This window comes from Polypterus senegalus, chromosome 14 (assembly GCF_016835505.1).
Source record: "Polypterus senegalus isolate Bchr_013 chromosome 14, ASM1683550v1, whole genome shotgun sequence".
NCBI classification, from domain to species: Eukaryota; Metazoa; Chordata; class Cladistia; order Polypteriformes; family Polypteridae; genus Polypterus; species Polypterus senegalus.
In genome coordinates, this window is record NC_053167.1 from 80,345,829 (window position 1) to 80,363,118 (window position 17,290).

General features: G+C 36.7%; 1 protein-coding gene across 1 annotated transcript in view; it reads left to right on the forward strand.

Annotated features, from left to right (window-relative positions):
- nmnat2 (nicotinamide nucleotide adenylyltransferase 2) overlaps positions 1-17,290 on the forward strand; it is a 347,686-nt gene that overhangs the window by 312,461 nt on the left and 17,935 nt on the right. The window contains exons 7-9 of the mRNA XM_039734773.1: positions 3,210-3,254; positions 5,497-5,573; positions 10,527-10,628. Of these exons, the coding sequence (XP_039590707.1) occupies positions 3,210-3,254; positions 5,497-5,573; positions 10,527-10,628 (224 nt within the window). The remainder of the gene's footprint in view (positions 1-3,209; positions 3,255-5,496; positions 5,574-10,526; positions 10,629-17,290) is intronic.

Here is a 17,290-nt window from a genome sequence, read left to right on the forward strand (position 1 = left end):
ACCTCAGAAACAGGCCTACTCCCAGACATTCAGACCCCAAATTCAAGAGGAAATCTGCATAGCCCCAAATGGGACACTGGCTGTAAAAGATCAAAATGTACTTTTAAATATCCCAGATATACAAAAATGCCCATCAAAGCAGAGAACATTTGAAAAATCTCTGGCTTAAAGGACAAGGGTAAAGAAGAATCACAAAAAGCAAGTGTCTGAAAAAGCAAAACAACTCAAGTTATGTACCTCATAGCAATGAAAAGACCATAAAATAAATGAGAGGTCAAAATAACAAAGCCAAAGTCAGCATGAAGTGTTCAAAAAACCTAGCGACAAAGCCTAAACATGAATCAAAATTGTAGTTGAGACAAACAGAAGAAGAATTAAATTTAAAAAAGCAGGATCTTAAGGAAACTGCACGCAATTTAGAAATTGTTTTTTTTCTGTTTGTTTTTTTTGGATATCTGCAAACTTGGCTGAGAAAGTGACCCCTGGGATTGAACCCCAAATGTTGCTGCAGTAATGACATCTGACATTGCTTATACTGACAGCAACCATAAAAAACTACTCTGAATAGTAGAATAGTGGAAACAAAGTGGCATCACTGGAAAATGCGAAAATACAAAAAAAGAAGAAATTCTATTACCACATCCAAAATGCAGTAATAACTTTTGCTGCCATTTTGGAAGAAAGGAAAACACCAAGGAAAACAAGATCAAATCCTCTGCCCCAGTACTGTGAATCCAACAACTGTGAGGTTTTCTCCATGAATCTCAATAACTCTCTATTGAGGTCATCATATTTGCCTCAGTATAATAATATAAGCAATATCATGGTGGCCCTGCCTCTTGGGGTTCCACCTGTAAAACACATGGAATATATTTAAACAACTTAAATACACAATACATAAGTGCTATATAATAAATAAGCATAATAATATTAACAAAATTACACAAAAATAAAAAATTCAGATGTGAACGTCAGTAGGCTTTGCACCCTAGGAACCAAGTTACCCGAACTATTCTATAACATTTCAGTAGTTATTTAACACTCTAATGCTGATCTCTCCAATCATAAATTAGGTCATTACGATAGCAATTGACAAGAAGAATCCATAGTTAATTGCAGAATTATGGTACTTGAGGATTCCTCTAGAGTGCCTCTGTCTCTTGCACGATTTGGCTCAAAACCTAATCAGCACATCATCATCTCATAACAGGCTTAAGTTTCGAGTTTCATATAATTCCATCCAGCCAGTTTAATTCTAGACCGTCCTCAAGAAACCATGTCACACAGACATACTGTACACCCATCATCAAAATATCAATGTTTTTTTGTATCAGGGGACCCTAAAATGTCGAGATCCATTGAAACCTGGAGACTGAAATTTTTTATGAATCTAAAGCTTTTGCTCCTCCCCCACAGATGATAGGTTATGGTGGAGGAGTGAGGAAGGCTAAAACATAAGAAATAATTCAAAAACTAAATTCCACAAATGCACATCATTCTGTTCATTTTCCTCACTGAGCAGTTTACTTTTACAACAGCAGTTTAGAACAACAAAACAAGTAATAAAATCTGTTAAAAAATATTAAGTATGCAGTTAAATCGAACTTTGGCTTCTTGTATCTTCAAGCCACAACCAAAAAAGTTTGTGACAATAGCTGGCAATTGAGAAATATATTGAACATGTTATTATAAATCAATAGCTCTACCCAAAGGTCTGTCTTAAATTTCATCACTGCTGTTTTTGGTACAATGTAATCCAGTATGTATCCTGTAAAGTTAAACCTGATGGAGATGTCCATGTGTTCATCACTTAGAAAAATCGGAAACTCCAGCACAATTAACATCATGTCAGAAAAGTCAGAGTCACAGAGATTTATTGAGCCAACTAGTGAAGTAACCTTTATGGGTGATGTGCTAATGTTGAGATATTTCTCTGTATCGACAAGGCTCCAGAAGTCAGCAGCAGACTGGTATCATTTTAACTGGATTTAATTTTGCTGGCTGATAATTTCCATCTCCAATGCAACAGCACTGAGATTACACACCTCACTCGTCTGCTCAGAAATGCAAGAAATGTCCACCTTGATTAAAGGGTTTGAAAAAAAAGTTGTCCTAGTGCTCTAGTCTGCAAATCCCTGCACAATCACCTGACCAAGGCCAGTTGGGAGTTTACTACAGTTATGAACAGATGTAGCTTCATTTATTCAAATATACTTTGCACAGAGGGAAAGCGTAGCATTTCCCTTTCTGTACCTATAGGAGAAATAAGCACAGTTTTGCCTTGATAACTTTCATGGCACAGTGATTGTTTTTCTCTTGCCTTGACAATTGCAGCTCTACCTGTTTAGCTTCTCTGTCATATCTGTTAGAAAGGCAAAATCCAGTAAGCTTTCAATGTCAGACAGCATTGTGCTGTCATCAGGTCTTGTTTCCAAAAAATCCTTGATATCAGACAAAAGTACTAACAAATGAAGCAGGATGTCTTCCTCTGCTAAGCCATTGAATTTATGTGTGCAGTCGAAAGTCAGCATATTCTGATGATGGTTCTTCCAAAAACACCTTGAACATTCAATGCAGTTTATAAAATTTAGGAGGACACTAGTATATACTGCCCATCTTCTGTCATTCTGATTATGGTGAACACCTAGTGAAACTAAATAATTATAAAACTCCTTACCTACACCAATATCTTTCACTTTCTGTTAAAAACCTACAACCATGCTAAATGTGCATGTAAAGTTTACAGACACCATATATTGGGGACTGATATGGAGTATTTTGCTTGTGAACCAGGAATCACACCTTTCTTGTGGAAGGGAGAGAGGCATATTTCTGATCTCTTTGTAGTGTTTGAGCAGTGGTGTAAGTAGTTTTCCAATGGGGCATTCATAAAACTTCAATGTGATGCTTGTAATTTCTAATTTACAGGTCATAGCATAGACTGATTCTTACAATATCTTTCCCACACATATATAACTGTATGTTTATAAAATAAAAAATATATATTTTGTGATAGCTTTTGGAAATACTAAGCATAAAAATCTTTTCTTTAAATCATTGTGACCTTACTAATATTTTTTTTTCCTTTATCATAAACAACTGATGGAGGATTGTATGTAATTTATTGCTATACCACCTACAGTGCAGTAACCTGGTAAGAAAGAATATCTTGTATGTGCTAATGATGAAATTTTGGTTTGTTTCTGCAGATGAAAATGCAAATTTGGGCACAGCTATGAGATATGAGGAGATTGGTAAGCTTGTTAATAGTTGTCATCTTTGAATCTTAGTTGGTTTATTCTGAGTATACTCCTTTCCATTTACAAGTATGCTGTACATATTTATGCAGTGGGCTGGCGCCCTGCCCGGGATTTGTTCCTGCCTTGTGCCCTGTGCTGGCTGGGATTGGCTCCACCAGGCCCCCGTGACCCTGTGTTAAGATATAGCGGGTTGGATAATGACTGACTGACTGTACATATTTACATATACACTGTGTGCACAATTATTAGGCAAGTGAGTATTTTGACCATATCATCATTTTTATGCGTATATTCCAACTCCAAGCTGTATTAACTTGAATGCTTATTGGATTTAAGCACGTCAGGTGATGTGTATTTGTGTAATGAGGGAGGGTGTGGCCTAAGGAGATCAACACCCTATGTCAAGGTGTGCAGAATTATTAGGCAGCTAGTTTTCCTCGGGCAAAATGGGCCAAAAAAGAGATTTAACTGACTCTGAAAAGTCAAAAATTGTAAAAAGTCTTTCAGAGCGATGCAGCACTTTTGGAATTGCTAAAATATTGGTGTGTGATCACAGAACCATCAAACATTTTGTTGCAAATAGTCAACAGGGTCGCAAGAAACGTGTTGAGAACAAAAGACGCAAATTACCTGCCAAAGATTTGAGAAGAATCAAACGTGAAGCTACCAGGAACCCATTATCCTCCAGTACTTTCATATTCCAGAGCTGCAACCTACCTGGAGTGCCCAGAAGTACAAGGTGTTCAGTGCTCAAAGACATGGCCAAGGTAAGGAGGGCTGAAACCCAACCACCACTGAACAAGAAACATAAGTTGAAAAGTCAAAACTGGGCCAAGAAATATCTGAAGACAGATTTTTTTCAAAGGTTTTATGGACCGATGAGATGAGAGTGACTCTTGATGGACCAGATGGATGGACCTGTGGATCAGTAATGGGCACAGAGCTCCACTCCAACGTGGAGGTGGGGTACTGGTATGAGCTGGTATTTTTAAAGATGAGCTAGTTGGACCTTTTGCATTGAAGATGAACTCAAAATCAACTCCCAAACCTACTACCAGTTTTTTGAAGACACTTTCTTCAAACAGTGATACAGGAAAAAGACCATGATTTTTATGCAGGCCAATGCTCCATCTCGAAGTTCTCCACTGCGTGGCCAGCCAGTAAAGGCCTTAAAGATGAAGGAATAATGACATGGCCCCCCTTACTCATCTGACCTAAACCCTATCGAGAACTTGTGGGCACTTCTTAAACGCTAGATTTACGGGGAGAAAACAATACACCTCTCTGAAGAGTGTCTGGGAGGCTGTAGTCACTGCTCCACAAAAAGCTGATCGTCAACAGATCAAGAAACTGACAGACTCCATGAATGGAAAGGCTTATGACTGTTATTGGAAAGAAGGGTGGCTATATTGGTCATTGATTGATTGATTTATTTTTTTTGAAATGTCAGAGATGTTTATTTGTAAATTTTGAGGTGTTTGTTTATTATTCTCACTATAACAGATGAAAATAAACAAGTGAGATGGGAAAATTTTCATTTTTCCTTTAGTTGCATAATAAATCTGCACACTAATAGTTGCCTAATAATTGTGCGCACTTATGTATTCCCCTGATGATGTTCACACTCACATTTCCGTTGTGAAACATTCAGGTTTCAGGTTTATTAACATTTTGGATTGACTGATAGCACTGTGTTTGTTCCATATTAAAATTAATCCTCAAAAATACAACTTGCCTAATAATTCTGCACTCCCTGTATATCAGCAGCAGTTGCAGTATTAATATTGTCATCTATATTGAGACCAGTGAAAGTCTTACATACATGTCTGTCCAACATGAAACAAATCCCCACTCTCGGGAGCCAAGATAAAAACAATGTGTTAAAATACAGAACTTCATTTTAATTAAATGAACACACAAATCAGGTTACCTGATGTGCTTCTGTTTCTATGCTCTCATTACCTGAAACTTTATTACCACATAGTATGAAAGCCCTTCAGTCACTGGTTAAGACTACATGAAAGAGAATTACAGAGCCAAAGGTAGGAAGCAAAAATTCTGAATGTAATAAACAAGTGTAAATTCTGAATGTTGGGTAAACAATTCTTTTAAAAGAAAGGTGAAGAAAGTCAGACTAACCCCTTAATTGTTCAGAGCAGAGAAGTATTAATATTCTTATCACAGGGAATATGAATTAATTCTGTAACCAGTTTTATATGTCATTTTTATTCACTAGAGTTACGCATCCTCCTACTGTGTGGAAGTGACCTTCTTGAGTCTTTCTGCATTCCTGGGCTGTGGAATGAAAGTGATGTGAGTATTTTCACTCTCCATGTTTTTTAACGTTTCATAACAAGCACTTAACTTATTTTCAGTTAGTAAATAGCAGATATCTATATAGTGTGAGTAACATGAAATTTAAATTAACTTTAAAATCATGCTTGTGGAAGCTGGTGAGCAAAATTCAAGGAGTGAGGTTACAGATATGCTTGTCACTTGAGGATTGGAAACACATTATCTTTCTAATGAATCCTCATTCCTACTGAGGGTCAGGAAATGGGAAAACTCAACAGTTCACTCTAATGTCGACAGTATAATGATGCGGTGTGGTTTTTATGCCACGTGTTGAATGATTTTTACAAGAAAAGCAACATTTGAATGAATAATTGAATGTCAATACTGATTATTACAGCAGGGTACCCATTCAATGGATAGGCAAGATGTCACATGTGTGTAAGCAATATCACAGTAAAGTCATCTTAATGCAATGGTCTTTCCTATCCACCAATCACAAAAAAGCAACATATGTGGGATTTTGCAGAATGCGCACTAGACCAAATACTCAATGCACACTAGACCATATGCTCAATCAAACTGTCATTTATGAAACATACATACATCACAATTACAAGCTTCTTTACAATACCTTCTTTTTCATCTGCTCCTCACACCAGGGAGGTCATTAAAACTCCTGAACTATCTGGACACAGAAGACTCATTTTAAAAGCCCATTAAGGAGCATCATGACACAACTTGAAAGCACTTCTAGGTCAGCTGAAACTTCTGGGTAATGAGGCTGCCTCAGTGGAGTTCCTTCTTGCTGCCTAGGTGGTCCCCAAAAGGACAGCCCACCCCAACTACACTTGCCAGGATTCAGACCAGGATAGCCAGAGAAGGGTGTTGCCACCCTGCATCGCAGGGTATCACATTGTCAAAGCTGGTGTTCCTCTCTTGTTTTTTCATTATTTTGACATCCTGTCCATCAAGTCTGCCACCAACTAACCCAGATTGGACGCCACTCATCCTATGATCCTAATTACAATGCTACAGTTAGCATAGGGAAGGATTGTGTGCTTCTTTTTGACACCTTATTATGTCCATGTCCTGATGAAGTCAGGCGGTTCTAAAGACAAATGAAGGATCAGCTTACTATTAGATAGTGTAAAGAAGCTAAAGCACAAGATAAAGGGTCTGGGGCACCCGAAAGCAAACCCCGTCTATTGAAAGTATGGAAAAGGCATAAAATAAAATGCATGGTACAGTGCTAAGTTGAGACATCATGCAAATCATTTAATCAATCTGCCAAAGATGGAATTGTTTCCACTGAAGTTGGATTCTGGGAGGAAGTGGAGGGTCCAGATGGTCTGACTCCAAAGGTGACATCCCAGAAGTTTCAATCTTCCTTTCTGCAGAAAGGGAAGGAGGAGAGAGAACATTATTATACTGTACAGTGCCCCCTCATGTCTCAATCACACAAGCCTTTAGGTTGTTCTTCAGGTGCATGCGTGTGACAATAGTCAACCTAACAAAGTGGACACTCACCTCCTGTTTTCTTGCTGTTAATCTTCATAGTAGGCATTAATCAAAATTACTTGTCATACGGAAAAGACCGATTAACGTGAAACCCAAACCAAAATTGAAAGAGAAAAGTGGAAACACATTCTTTTAGCTGTTCTGCCTTCAACAGCTGTGTTACAAGTACATTAAATGTTTAACATGAAAATGCCACTATTTTAAAATTGTATGTATGGCTTCTTGCAATGAAATACCCAGCACACAATGAATCTATTAGCGTTTAATAAGAATGCTGCTAGCAAGAACATAAGAAATGTTTTGATGAGAACATGCCATTTCAGCACAATATAGCTTGTCAATTTCTCTTCAACAAACTTTTGACGAATACCATTAAACTGACATTTGAAGGTCCCCAAAGTACTAATACTCTACTTGGTTAGTTATTTCATGTTTCTGTGGTTCTCTGTGTGAAGGAATACTTGCTGATGTTAGTGTAAAATTTATTTTTAGACAGCTTTTATCTCTGTCCTCATCTATATGTTGAAGAACAAATTTTAAATTATCACCTGGTATTATTTCACACAATTCTGCCATGTCATCATTCATTTCAATTGTTACATTTTTACTTCTTCAAGGTTTGATTTTTTATTATCTCTTTATTCATATCTTTTTCATATTACTGAGACCAAAACTGCACAAAACATTTCAGACGAGGCTCCTCAAGTGCATCGTACAATTTAAGAATGAATTTCCCTGTACACAGCACTGCATATTATAAATCCCAACGTTCCTAATTGTTTCTGTATACAGTCTTGATATGGACTGCTAAGTCATTCTTATAAAGTGTATCATAAAATTGTGTGAAAGTTTACATTTAGTTACATCAAACTTCATTTGTTACATTTCTACCCATGTCTGAGTTCTGTCCAGGACCACCTGTAATGATTTTGCTGAATGTAGGATATCTGCTGTTTCAACTAGTTTAGTGTCATCTCCGACCTTACCCTGCTACTCTGTTATATTTTTATCTAAATCATTTAATGTAAATTAGAAGGAGCAGCAGCCCCACCACTGATCCTTGTGGGATGCCACTTTTAACATCACCAAGTCAAAAAAAGTTCAGTTTGCCTTTACCCTTTCCTTTTTGTGTTTAAGCCTGTTTTGTATCCTTCTGCATTCTTCACAGTAAAATCCCACTCCATAACCAATAGACTCTCATGAGCTACCTTTTTTAAATGCTTCTTGAAATTTAAGATAAAAAATTAATTATGCTCCTCACTGATCAATAGCTTTTTTGTTTTCTGCAAATTTCTGCATATTAGTTTAACATAATCTCATCTAAACTCTCAAATGGTTTACTACACACATATTTCTTATGTCTGGCTCAGTCTTGTTTTTAAGAATTATTTCCTTTAATTTTCCTACAATATACTTTAATCTAATTGGTCGGTAGTTACTAGAGTCCCCCCAAAAGACTTTAGACTTCATTTAATATTAATATTTTCCTGGCTTCTAAAATTACTGTAAATATCATTTAGGAGGCTTAAAATTTCAAGGAATGTAATAATCAGGTTGATTCCCTGATGTAGAATGTTTTTGAAGATGTTACTTTTGAAATGTGTCTTGCTTCAGTGCTGTTTTGTTTTTATAATGGACACCGCCATTGTTTGCTGCTCATGATGCAGACTTCCCAGGCAGTTGCTTGGCAGAATGGCCGGGATTGTGCAACACGTACATCAATATCACAACCATATAAATGTCAGCGTCATTCATTTCCTGACTCTCCATGTTTGTGAATGAATCAAGACTAAATACAACCCTCACATTATTGTTGTTTAAAGTGTTCTGTGGTTATAAATTCTTTTCTGTTCTTCTGTTTTGGTTTACGTCTTGCATCTTTGCATGGTGGTGTAAAATGTTCTGACTACTAACTGTTTTGCTACAGTTCTTGACTTTTGATTTGCTCTCATGTCCTGGCCTTTATTTATTTACTTCCTGCTTTCCCGGTTATCACCTTGGCTAGTTATTATAATACAATCCATCCTCTTACTTTAAACTGCTGCCACCCTACACAGTCAGCACCAAAAGAGCCTGTTGTTGGTGTCATGTCCGTGGCCTCCGTATAAAGCAACTCTTCTCTAAGTTGACAGACGGATTTATTGAAATTTGCTACACATATTTTTCAAGGCGTTTCTCAGGGAAGTACAGTTTTCATTGCAATTTCTTGAGTATGCTGTAAAATTGTTTTTAAGTTTAAAAAGCATCGATGAATTTTCAAAATCTTCTTTCTGAAAAGTGAGACATTCTGTGGAGCTGTTCTTACTGATTAATTTACACGTTTCAGCTTGTATGTTTCTCTGTTTTATGTGTCTGATACCGGCTTCTGTCGGCAAAAGAGGTTCCCCAAAACAATTTAATGAAACACACATGAGCAGCAAGGACCTCACCGTCACCCTTATTGCTTGCATGCACACGCGTGGACTTCAACATACCTTTTAACTCTACTCGGGTACTTTCATGTACATTTTTTGTTAAATTAATATGAGCAACAAATAGACATATACTCCCCATAATCAACAACTTCTGATGCAATTTGTACATCACTTTAGCTGGAATGAAAGCTCTTCAGCCATCAAAACTCCATGTGGGCTCAGTACATGACGGTGTATAATGTTATTAAAATGTATACTCTGATACCTTTTATAATATATGTTATATTTAATATGATTCATTGTTACTAAAATATGTAATAAAGAGAAATGCAATTTCCCTGTTTTTAATGAAGTAATTAAAAACGCTGTAATTTTCAAAACACTTACTATAACTAAATCTTCCAACACATCTAAACCTTACGCCATGGGTATATTTTCTAACTTGTTTTTATAATTGGATAATGTTTGCCAACATCCTGTCTTTAGGAGTTTCCCTAATGTGCGGTGATTTCTAATAAAAAAAGTTAATGTGTTATGTAAATGTGATTATTACTACTCTTGAGGAGCACAAGCCTTACAGGGCTTTCACAACTAAATGACATGTGTGAAACACATACTTTGCTATTTCTATTAAATATACTGTGACTTTCTTGTTAAGTCACAGTTAAAAACTATAAGTCATGTTTCATCATTCCAGTTATGGATTTAAACATCATTTGGATGTTGTGTCTGTTCTATTTTTGCCCTGACGCCAGTGGCAGGTATGCCATCTTTGTACTTGTACTGGGAAAGGTCATTGCTCAGCCATTCTTGTGTTACTTCTGTTTGCTGTGGCATAACAAATCAAGATAGTCCTGTATTAAAGAATCAGTCTTGACTTACAGTACATATCAAAAAGATTCTTCAATTGTTCAGTGGGGCTAGTGGTCCACTTTTTTAATAATATTTATTTTCCACAATGAAAGTTGTTGATTGTAACCCCTCTAGCTTATTCAAAATACTGTATAACACGAATATCAATTTCATTTTATTTTGCTAGATGGAAGTGATTGTTGGAGATTTTGGAATAGTGGTGGTACCTCGTGACAACACTGACACTGACAGAATCATAAACCATTCCTCTGTTCTTCGCAAATATAAGGTAAGTTACAAAACATTATATAGAGAAACATTGGTGACTGGGTTGAGCAGAAAACTTCCTGAATTGATTCTTCTTGATATAGCTTAGCATCATTTTTGTAGTTTTTTTTTTTAAATTATATATTTCATCTCTGACTGCCCAAGCCTGCCTGACTAGCTCAGGTGAAGAAATATAAAGATAGAATGGTTGGTTTTTAGTGTAGTGAAAAGGAAAGTTTCTGAAGGAGCATTATGTGCTTAAAATGTTATTATGTGCCATGTATTACTATGTTTATCTTCTGTATTATCAGATATATTATCTCAGTGCAATGTCCATTGTAGATACCACAAAGCATTAGAGTTTATGACATTAATGCATCTGCACATGGCTGTCACAAAAGTCATATGAGATGCACACATGTGACTCAAGAGTGACATCATGTTAAAAACTGCTTGAACTTAGCATTGTGCTAAGCACAAATAGTTAGGAGGTACTGTTTAAGTTTGATTTTCTGCTCTCTGAATTTCATGTCCTGATTTCTCACTTTGTGTTATTTAGTTTTGGAAATACTTTTATATGGAAAATCTTAATATGGCTTCTCTACAGCTACTTTTCTTATGCTTCTAAGCTCAACCTTTGCCTCTTCATCTGCTCTCATATGCTTCACATTTCCCTGTAGATTACTTGATAAATGTTCCATGATTCTACTTTAAGAGATGCACAGATATTTTGAAGGTCTCTTTTCTCGTAGATGATCCCCAGAGATTGATGTGACAAGCATATTGTATCTTCCTATTCCTAATAATATCAATGACAGAATGTCAAAGCACTCGGAAAGTAGTCCTTTCCATAGCCAGATTTTTGTGCAAAATGTTTTAATGCTTTGAAAGGGGTCAAAGGCTTTAAAGACAAAAAATATGGTCAAAGGTAGAATGGAAAAAGTGTAAAAAAAACTCTGGCCCAAGAGAACAAAACATGGTTCCTTTAATATTGAAATATTTGTTATATAATAATAAAACGTTCAAAGGAAAACAAAGGCAGACATGTCAAAAAAGGAAAGGAAAAAAAGGTTTACCTAAAAGGCAACCCTAAAATTGAACAAGTCCTAAACCAAAAAAAAGACCCTTAATGCTTGAGCAAGGGCTCAAAAAAGGGAATCTAATAACAAAACAATAGCAAATCCAAAAAAAAAAGACTAGAACAAACCTTAATGTCAAAGTAGCCATTTTAAACAAATAGTATTACATATGTGATAATGGAAAGCACAGTAATGAATGAACATCACAAGATTAAATAAATACAATATAGAACGAACAGAAACATAATTAATAATACACAAATTAATATTTAAAAGACAACAAACTGTTAAATAAAAGAAAACATACTTGAGCCATAACACATGCATCTCATTTCCCTCCACAACACTTGGTTACTTTACGTGCTTGCACATCATTCTTTCTCGGATGGCCGTGCACACCACATTAACACAACCGTGGATGCTGTTCTTGTTGACCTCAAATGATTCTTATGCAACTTGATAGTCAGAATGACAGACAATTTTTACAAAGGATGGCAATGCTCTTTTAAGTTGGAACTGGTGATCGTCAGTGGCTGCCCCCTTGGTCCAACTAATGGTCCTATGCAACTTCTCAGCATTTCACAGGTTGATCCTGACATTCTAAAATGTTGTACTCAGAGGCTTTCAGCAGAATTTTCTCAACTACCACCTTACAGGTATTTCTGACATGTGGTCGTTTGCTATATTTGGCATACGGTGCAATAAAAGGGCAGTTTCATTAAGTTCTGTAACAAGCAAACCAATCTTTGACATTTTACCTTGTGGGATGCTGTACTTGTGTACACTGCTTACCACTGTGGTTTCCTAATCAAGGTCTATGCTTGCAATTATTCTAATAACTTTTTTGTGTCTTGGTAAAAAAAAAAAATTATCACCCATCACCGAATGCCAGTCCTAATGTTACTGGTATCTCATCATGGGGTGGGGAGTTGGCTATGTACGGAGGGCAACTAAATACAAAACTTCATACGTGAGCGTTAGTAGGCTTACTAGGAACCAAGTTATGTGATGCTGATCTTTCTGATCATAAAATAGGTCATTACGATTGACAAGAAGAATTCATAATTAATTTCAGAATTACAATATTTGAGGGTTCCTCTGCAGTGCCCCTTTCTCTTGCATGATTTGGCTCAAAAACTAATCAGCACATCATCATCTCATAACAGGCTTATGTTTCGAGTCTGTTTTTTTTTTTCTGTCCAGCCATTTTAGCTCTAGACCATCCTCAAGAAACTGTGACACACAGACAGACACACACCAATCATCAAGATATTGATGTTTTTAGTATCAGGGGAACCCTAAAACATCGAGACCCATCAAAAACTGGAGATCAAAATTTTTGACGAATCTAAAGCTTTCTCTCCTCCCCCATAGACGATAGCTTATGGCGGAGGAGGGCGCAAAACACAAATGAGATAAAATTTTATTTTAAATGACCTGTCATTTGGTGGGTGGACACCTTTTTTGGGTTAGCTCTAACCAATCCCCTGCCCATCTGTAGTCACATTCCTTCCAATGGCAATATTTTTATTACATCCTGAATTATCTTGTCATGTTTTTTTTTTGTTGTTTTGTTTTATTCAATAATAAAAAAAAAACAGTTTCTTTTAGACCCTATAACCCTTGTTTGGATTAAACGAAGTGAGAATATTAATACTTGTCATTCTTTCCTTTTTAGCCCAAGCAGTCTTTTGAATTCACTTTTAAAATGTTCCTTATTTAATGATGAACACTTTCTGGGTGTCATGATCTGGAATTAACCTCGAGGTCAAGTAATTAAATGTTCTTGTTATTTTTTATTATTGCAAACATTTGTGAAGACATTATTTTTGAAATACTTCTTTCCGCAACACCAGTTTCGTTTCGTATGGGCACACCCATTATTTGTGATGCAGGGTTGCCAAGCTGTTGCTAGGCAGGATGATCAGGAGAGTGTAATGTGTGACATCTTTATCACCCACTAGAATGGTCACTGTCATACAGTTCCTAACTGTTCACATTTGTGGATCAATGAAAACAAGGCAAAAAGGCCTTGATTTATCATTATGGTATCTCTAGTTACAAATGTTTTCCTGTTCTTTGACTTTGATTTACATCTTGCTTGTAGGCTTATTCTACATGATGTGTTTTGGTTGTTGACTTTCTTGCTACATTGTTTGTTGTACAATATTGTATCACATTCTGTCTTTTGCTTATTTAGTCCCTGCCTTTCTGGTTATGACCTTAGCTTGTTATTACAAACACAAATCATCTTCTGATTCCATCGTACTTTAAACTGCAGTTACTCTGTGCTGTCAGTACACTCAGTCTGACAGGGACACCTCCTCATAGATTGCCTTCATGGAATAAACTGCTACTTGGGAGCTGGATAATATGTGTGTAACCATGGGCACTTGCTGTTTGGCATTACTAGTGGTTGCATATGATCATGACAGCTGAAGCTAATACAAATAAAAAGGGACTGCTCTGTGAACTTCAACATTATCTCCTTTGAATCTTTGCTCCAGTCATACCTAGAGTATTTTGGAAGAATGATACTTAAGCTTTTTTAATGATGCAAGAACAGCAGCTTATTATTACATGTTCAAAAACCATATGGAATGCGGGCAACCGAGAAAAAAATGGTATCTTGTGCCTATGACAACAACAGGCATATAAATTACCATCTCCTTCCAGCAAGGTAATTATGTTCTGCACAGGATATTAACTCAGCTTGAAGAGCCGTTAATAACTGATGCCCTTGAGGCAATAAGTCATGAAAATGTGCTGGTAAGCTGTTTGCATAATAGAGTGACACAGGCTTTTTCTACTTATTTAATGTGCACGACTTATCGTCTTGTTTCTAAAACTTCTTATCTCAAGTGGGTCATTTATTCTCTTGTACCCTCAACTAACTGGCTTGTGATCCTAAGTTAATTATATTTTACACACACTGATATGCTTTCTAACATTCCATCCTACCTTGAATTGTATAACACATTGCTTGAAAAATGAATTCCAAAAATGGTGGATTTGTTTGTTCACTGCATATTGTCCATCCTACCAGCTATGCAGAAAAAACAAAAATAAAGTGTGTCTGTAGTCACTTGTATGAACACTTGTTTCTAAAGTAGTAGATGGCACCCATAAAATTCAATCTACTAACGTACTGTATGAGTTACACAACTGAATATTCCCCCCTTGTCTTTTTCTTTGTCTTCTGAGGAAGTTTTGCTTAAACAACTTATTGACTGCTCCCTTGGCCGTGGGTTTCGAGAGTGTCTTCCCTAGCACAAGTGGGAGAGACAAGCATTAACCATTTTGCTTTCCTTTGGAACACAAGTCATTTGTTTAAGTAGCAAATGTTAGACCCCCTTTCATTAACATTTAACTTCATTTCAAATGACAGATTTCCTTTGGATGGTATCTCTTTGGAATGCAGTTTCTGAATTTCATCTTATAAGACTAATCAATCACAAACATCCAGAGATGTCTCCATGATGCACCATTTAAACACTTGGTAATTTAAGAAAAAGCAATAACTCAAAGATTTGCAACCTTGATAGACAAAACTTTAAACCAATTGTTAACCAAAACGTTGGGCTTATATGCACCCAAGAAGTCAATGACAAAACGTCCACTGCTTTCGTTTATAGTTCATTGCAAGCACTAGATCTGTGCTCTCTATAAGCTCTCCATGATCTTGGTGCAGTTGTCATTTCTGCTCAATAGCAGGACACCTGTTGCTTAGGGTGTGGCTATAGCAAAAGCTGGAGCAATCCTTTTTACTCCGAAAGGCAACCTACTGCTGGACTGTAAGAGTGGAAGACCATCTCTAACAGAGCTGGGCAATGGTGCCACAAGTATGAACCTTGCTAAAGTAAAGCAAGGTGCATAAGCAGGAAAGAGAGATGGTACGTAAAGCCACACGTTTGTCTTTATGACAGAAGGTGTTGACTGATCACACTTCATTTTTATGCTAGCAAATGAGGACCACAGTGTGTGACCAAACTGCAATACTGTCTACAACCACAAGGCCTGACCAAAATAAAGAAGGAGAAAGTGCACTAAACATCCTTCCACATTTGCCAGAGAAAGCCATCCCAGAATGATTGTGAACAAAGCTTTACTTGCACCCAAAGTCAACAAGAACAAACCATAAGTACGCCTACAGTGATTCTGAGAACTATTGATTATTACTGATAGTTAGGATAAATCTTGCTAACATTTTCTGAATATTGATATTAATGTAACTGAAAGTAGCAACCCTTATGACGGATAGGTTTAAAGCAATTATAAGTTTCTCTGTGAGTAAATCAACGCCGCCACTTCTATGCCAGCACTAGAAACTGTATAACTAGCTAAAGTTTATAATTTATCAATCTAACCATCTGAAAGACCAGAATTAATTTTTGAACATTTTTAAAGCTGGTCCAGAACGAATGATGTTTCTAGTATAATTCTTTAGATAAGAAATAGAATTCATAAGTTATGTGCCTTTTTCTATAAGAAAGAAAACTAAATTGTGATATTATTAGGTTTGTAGTTTAATTTTTGCACAGGATTGAAAGAGATAACATTTTAATAAACAGTACATGGAGGCATAACCATTTATACAAGGTCTTTAGTCAAAAACTACTAATCTCTATTACATCAGCATCTGCACACCCACACACCTAGACATTACTAATTCATTAATAGACCTTACTAATCAACTATCATTATATAAGCATGCATAAATGTATTTTTTGTTTTGTTTGTTATTGTCCTTTATCTATATATCTATATACTGTGACAGACAGCCCTGTCCTTTATAACGAAAGGACCAGAGAAGCGGACATACATAGGGCACTACCTCCTGGGTTGAGTTTGGCATATCCCTGTTGGGTTCCATGGGGCCATCGAGGGAAGCTGCAGAGCCCTACATTTCAGCTTTCACCACACCTGAGAGTGATTCCAGACCTCACTAACAAACCATCTGGAGTAATCCCAGGTGCAGCATAAAAGGAGCTACTTGCCTTCATCCAGGGAGCCAGAGTCAGGAGGAGGAGTGGAAGCGGAAGAAGAAAGTCAGAGATTGTGGGCTGCTTTATTATTATGTTTATTATGCTTCTGTACTGTGTTTGGTACCGCACTGGTGGGGAATGATTTCAGAAGCAGAGACTTGTGCCTGGTGTCTGTCTGTGTCAGGTTTGGGAAGCTGGTGCACTACAATACATATAAATCTATGTTATATATTTATACAAAGGATGTTCAAAAAGTTTATGCGCTTTTTTATCTCTTATTTATTAAGAATTTCAAAAGCAAATAACATCACTTTTCTACATAGTCACCTTCCTTTGCGATGCAATTTTCCTAGCATCGTACCAACTTTTTAATGCCATCAGCAAAAAATGTTTTTGGTAGAGCTCATAGCCACTGATGCGCCACTGCTTTCACATCATCATCACATGGCTATTGCTGGATGTCCGGAGCCCTCTGCATCTATCACATTACTACTGCCATTTTCAAACATTACAATCCACTCATAAACAACTCTACGAGAGAGAACTTTATTCCCGTACTGAGGACACCTGCGGAGATGAATTTGTGCTCCCGGCGCACCTTCTGCCCACACAAGAGTGTG